General features: G+C 38.5%; 1 protein-coding gene across 1 annotated transcript in view; it reads right to left on the bottom strand.

Annotated features, from left to right (window-relative positions):
* The window catches only part of ppp4r1 (protein phosphatase 4, regulatory subunit 1), a 23,329-nt gene that overhangs the window by 3,108 nt on the left and 14,906 nt on the right, over positions 1 to 5,315 (bottom strand). Inside the window, 4 exon segments of the mRNA XM_016499790.1 lie at positions 68 to 168; positions 2,039 to 2,200; positions 4,193 to 4,335; positions 4,519 to 4,580. Coding sequence (XP_016355276.1) covers positions 68 to 168; positions 2,039 to 2,200; positions 4,193 to 4,335; positions 4,519 to 4,580 — 468 coding nt within the window.

Genomic DNA, 5,315 nt, shown 5'->3' with positions numbered 1-5,315 from the left:
AACACACACACACACACACACACACACACACACACACACTCAGACTCATCAGTGTGGAGGATCGTACTCGGCCAGCTCTGAGCGAAACCTCCAGTTACGACTGTTATCCGTCACCAGGAACTCCTGCAGCTGATACAGATATTTCCTCCGAGTGTCCTGATGCAGCAGCTGCAAGACCAACAACACACACCATCATCATCACCATCACACATACACACACCATCATCATCACCATCATGACCATCACGCACACACACACACCATCATCATCACCATCACACACACACACAAACTACACACACACCATCATCACCACACACACACACCATCATCATCATCATCACCACACACACACACCATCATCATCATCATCACCACCACACACACACCATCATCATCCTCCAGAAACAAGCCTGACCAACGGCCAGACTAAGACAAAAGAAATAAAGAAGAGAAAATACAACAAAAATTACTAAAAGAAAAAAGAAAAGAACAAATAAAAATTAAAAAGGCATATAATAAAATAAAAGGAAAAATGAAAAAATAGACTAGAATTAAAATAATAAAATAAATAAAAAAGGGGGTGGGGGGGCAAAAATAAAAACAGAAAAATTAATAAAAAGAAAAAAATATGAATATAAGGGGAAAAAAGAGAGACAAAATAACGAAAAAAAAAAAACAGAAGTGAAAATGAAAATAAAAACAACAGCACGTGACCATCATCATCCAGAAACAAGCCTAACCACACTAGGGCTGGGTTTTGACACAAATTTCACGATTCGATTCTCATTCACAAGCCTGCGATTCGATTCGATTACCAATTCGATTCGATCCAATATCGATTATTTTGGATACATATCAGGTACAATACATGCCACATTTTCTCAAGGAAAAAAAATCTCTCAACTAATGATGTAAAATAAGCATGAGTATATTGTGGCTGTCATAAAAACTTGGACAGATTTATTCAAACATAAATAAAACATTAAAGAACGGTAAAAAAAAAAAAATTATAATGAATGTTATATGGTGAATATATTTAGCAAAATGCTCCTCTCTACAGTATATTTTTCTATCTGACTAATGAGTTTATGGTCACCAAATATGTTTTTTCTGAGGTAAATGTGATGTTACATGAATTGTTTTCAAGCAGTTATATTGATGTCTTTGCGCGGCTGAAACACTGATTGAGCAAATACATGTGAACAGGATACGGATTGTAAAGTTGTACTCTTTCTTTAACTTACCTCCGGATGTTTAGTCATGTTTATTTTGTGCTGAAGCTGGTATTAATGTGGAGGAGATGATCAGTTCACGTCTGTTAAACTGAGGCGCTACAGCGATCTGTCACTCCACATTAAACAGCGCCAAAACTGCATTTATTGTTTGAATACTGCAATACAATGGACAGAATTTGAAATCTGAGACTTTGTTTCATATTAAAAGCACCAAAGCACAATGCTTACTGTGATTTATTGGATGGGAAGTGCCCTTCGATGACCCATCCATTAACTGAAAACAGGCTAGAATAATCGATTCTTGGGATTTAAGAATCAATATCGTTTTGTAAAAATGAGAATCGATTAAAATAGATATCGAGATTTTTTATCCAGCCCTACTAACCACTGATCAAACAGTCTGTAAATAACCAAGAAACAGAAAAAAAAAAAGAAATATATTAAAAAAAATAAAATGAACGAATGAATGAATAAATCAAAAAATAAAAATGAATAAATAAAAATAATTAAATAAATAAATAAAAGGATAAATTAAGTTAAAAAGAAAAAAGAAAAAGAAAGGACAATAGAAAAAACACTGATCAAACTGTCAGTAAATAACCAAGACAGACAGAAAAAAACAAGAAAAAAATGAAAACAATTAAATTAATTAATAAAATAAATAGATAAAAATAATTAAAGAAAGAAAAAAAAGGATAAATAAAATGGAGCATAAAAAAGAAAGGAGAACAGAAAAAAGGAAAAAGCAACAGAAGAGAGAGAGAAAAAAAAAAGGAGAATCACACAGTGCTATCTGTGACCTTGAGGAAGTCGTAGAGATGCTTGAGGACGCCGATGCGAACCTCGTCCAGGTCCTTCAGGAAGCTGTTGAAGATGGGCACCAGATGAGCAGCGGTCAGCTGATCACCCAGAATCAGAGCCAGCTCATGGATGGAGAACGCCAGCGTCCGCCGCACCTTCCACTCACACACACACACACACACACACACACACACACACACACACACACACATGATGGGAGAAATTAACCTCTTCGAAGCTTCAAATCAATTAAACCAATTGCTTCGCAAAATGATTCACTGTTTCGAAGCGCTCGAAACACCACACGCTGGTGAAGCCTGCTGGTCAAAAGTGTGTAAATGCAACAAAAACTCATTTTTTAAAACATGCATAAAAACAGCTACAGGTGGGGATGCTTTTTGTCATTTTTTTCAACCAAGGGGATGCCATCCCCCCTCAATTCAAGCCCGGTTCATACACACAAGCTCTCTCTGTGCTCATGCGCTAGATATTAATTCTTTTCGTTGTCAAAAGTTATTATTATGCACTTCTAAAAAACAGTCTCAAAACAGATTTGTTCAGGGCCTTTCCTTGTTTTTTTTTTATTGTTGGTAAATTGTTGGAAATCTGCATGCGAGCAGAGAGATTCGCACTCGCGCATTATATTAATGTGCTTTTGTGCTACAATAATGCACTCTCAACATTTGTCATTAAAATAATGACATACTAACTACATGTAAAAAGTAAAATACACTGTGTAGGGGAATTTACAGTTAAGACCCAAGGACCAGATATGATGAACAAAGACCAGGAGTCAGAGATGCAATCAACTGAAGATTTAACATTTACTGAAGAAAATAGTTTGCAGTTTCATCAGAAGAAGTCAGCTTCAGTACTCGCGAAGAGTTCGTAGGCTGCTCTGCGTGCAATCTCAATACAATAGTAATTATACTCTAACAGAGGTCACTAACTACGTCGTTACTTAGGTAAAAAGGATTCTGATTGGTTAAGTTAGAGAAAAACGTCTAGAATCTTAACAGATGTGCATAAAGTTAAAAGTATATCTCCGAAGATTATTTAGGTGACAAACAACCCTGGAGACTGCTCCTGTACAGACACATACTAACACACACACACACACACACACTCTCTCTCACACACACACACACTCAGTGCCGTCCTTAGCTGACGCGGGGCCCGATGCGAGGTAGGGAGCACACACACTCACACATTTACACACACTCTCTCACACACACACACACACACACACTCTCGCACACTCACACTCACACACTCACACATTTACACACTCTCTCACAGACTCACACACACACACACTCGGGGAATGAGTCGGTCAGAGCAATGCATGATGGGATTGAGTCGGTCAGAGCAGTGCGTGATGGGAATGAGTCGGTCAGAGCAGTGCATAATGGGAATGAGTCGGTCAGAGCAGAGCATGATGGGACGGAATCGTCAAAGCAGAGCAATGCATGATGGGATTGAGTCGGTCAGAGCAGTGCATAATGGGAATGAGTCGGTCAGAGCAGAGCATGATGGGACGGAATCGTCAAAGCAGAGCAATGCATGATGGGAATGAGTCTGTCAGAGCAGAGCATGATGGGATTGAGTCAGTGATGCGGCACTGACCTGCTGTTTGGATTTCCGCTGGTCTTCAGCACTCAGGCTGCTGTCGCTCACGTCAGAATCATCATCGTCATGCATCACGTGTAGAGAGGAGTCACGCCTCTGAAACACACGGCGCATGAAACCATACAGCTCAGATTCAACACAGTGAATCTGAACACTTCATGAACACTTCATTTCTACTTTTCATGCACTAACCTCAGTCATCAACAGCAATATGTATCTACAGATATGTGCAAATCAGCACACAAAGACTCTGGTGAGAATCAAGTGACAAACAAATCTTCCAGTTCAGTTTGGAATCAGACAGTTTGAACGTGTCCTGTGTCGGCTGACAGGAGCTCAGGGGTGTGTGTGTGTGTGAGAGTGTGTGTGTGTGTGTTTGTGTGTGAGTGTGAGTGTGTGTGTGAGAGCGCGAGTATGTGCAAGTGTGCGTGTGTGTGTGAGTGTGAGTATGTGTGAGAGTGTGAGCGTGTGTGTATGAGTGAGTGTATGAGTGAGTGTATGAGTGAGTGTATGAGTGTGTTCACCTGTGTGTCGGCTGACAGGTGTTCTGAGGGCTGCTGGGAGCTGAAAGGGTTTGATCGAGCCGCTCGAGGCTCCAGGAAAGCGTCTTCCAGTCCAGAGTCCAGCGCCGTGGCTCTCAGAGCAGCTGTCAGGACGTCCACTTGTGCTGGACACAGAACACACTCTTATTAAACACTGTCCTATATCAGGCCTGTCCATTTAACACGTTAACTAGATGGCATAAACACATTTCATTACACCAAATACACAAAATAATGTTCTTTTTAGCAACGTCATATGACCCCTTTAAAGAAATAACAACGAGATTAGAACATTTCCCTGTTCAGACCTGTCCATCTCACACTGTTGCTGATGATCGTGATGCAGTCTATCAGAACGCAGTTATATGAGCTGATAATTCAAGATGTGTAAAAAAAATCTTCAACTTCAACATTTCTCACATTATATCAAGTTTATTTGCTATAGTTTAGAAAATGGTACTAAAATATGAGAAGAGCTCAACTGTGTCAGAACAAACTGGGTATCGATTCGATGGGTATCGCTGGGTATCGATTCGATGGGTATCGCTGGGTATCGATTCGATTCTCGATTTTTTTTTATTATTACAAATGGTGAATTAATAAAAATAAATTAAGAACCACATGCCTGTATTTTAAACCTATTCTTTTTTTTTTGTATGGGTCCTTTTTAAACAATAATATATAATGTTATTAATAAAATGTTCTTAATTTTTCTGGTAATCAGATGAAGGCATAAAACATTAATTTAATTTATCCTAATCAAATGAAAATTAAACCCTTTTATTTTTTTGGCAAACAAAGTGCTGCACAACAGAGGTTTACTGTTAAAATTAAAAATAAAACAGATGTGATTATTCCTTTAAAAATAAAGATTTATTCATATTTATTAGCAGTAGTAGCATTGAGTCTTAAGACTGCTAAATAGTAATAGATTCTGACAGTTTTTTTAATGTTAAACTAAACTTTTATTTTGACGGGTTGCCGTGAAGAACTTGCAGCTGCTGTGTATGTGATATGACGGTAGTTTTCTCAAATGAAACGGTAAAATGCTAATGAAGTGACTCTCAGAGCAGCTGGAGATGACATTCGTGTTCATATCATCATA

Source organism: Sinocyclocheilus anshuiensis, unplaced genomic scaffold (assembly GCF_001515605.1).
Source record: "Sinocyclocheilus anshuiensis isolate Anshui unplaced genomic scaffold, SAMN03320099.WGS_v1.1 scaffold1814, whole genome shotgun sequence".
Classification (NCBI taxonomy): Eukaryota; Metazoa; Chordata; class Actinopteri; order Cypriniformes; family Cyprinidae; genus Sinocyclocheilus; species Sinocyclocheilus anshuiensis.
Note: the sequence above shows the minus strand (reverse complement) of the source record. Positions and strands in the feature narration are given on the sequence as shown.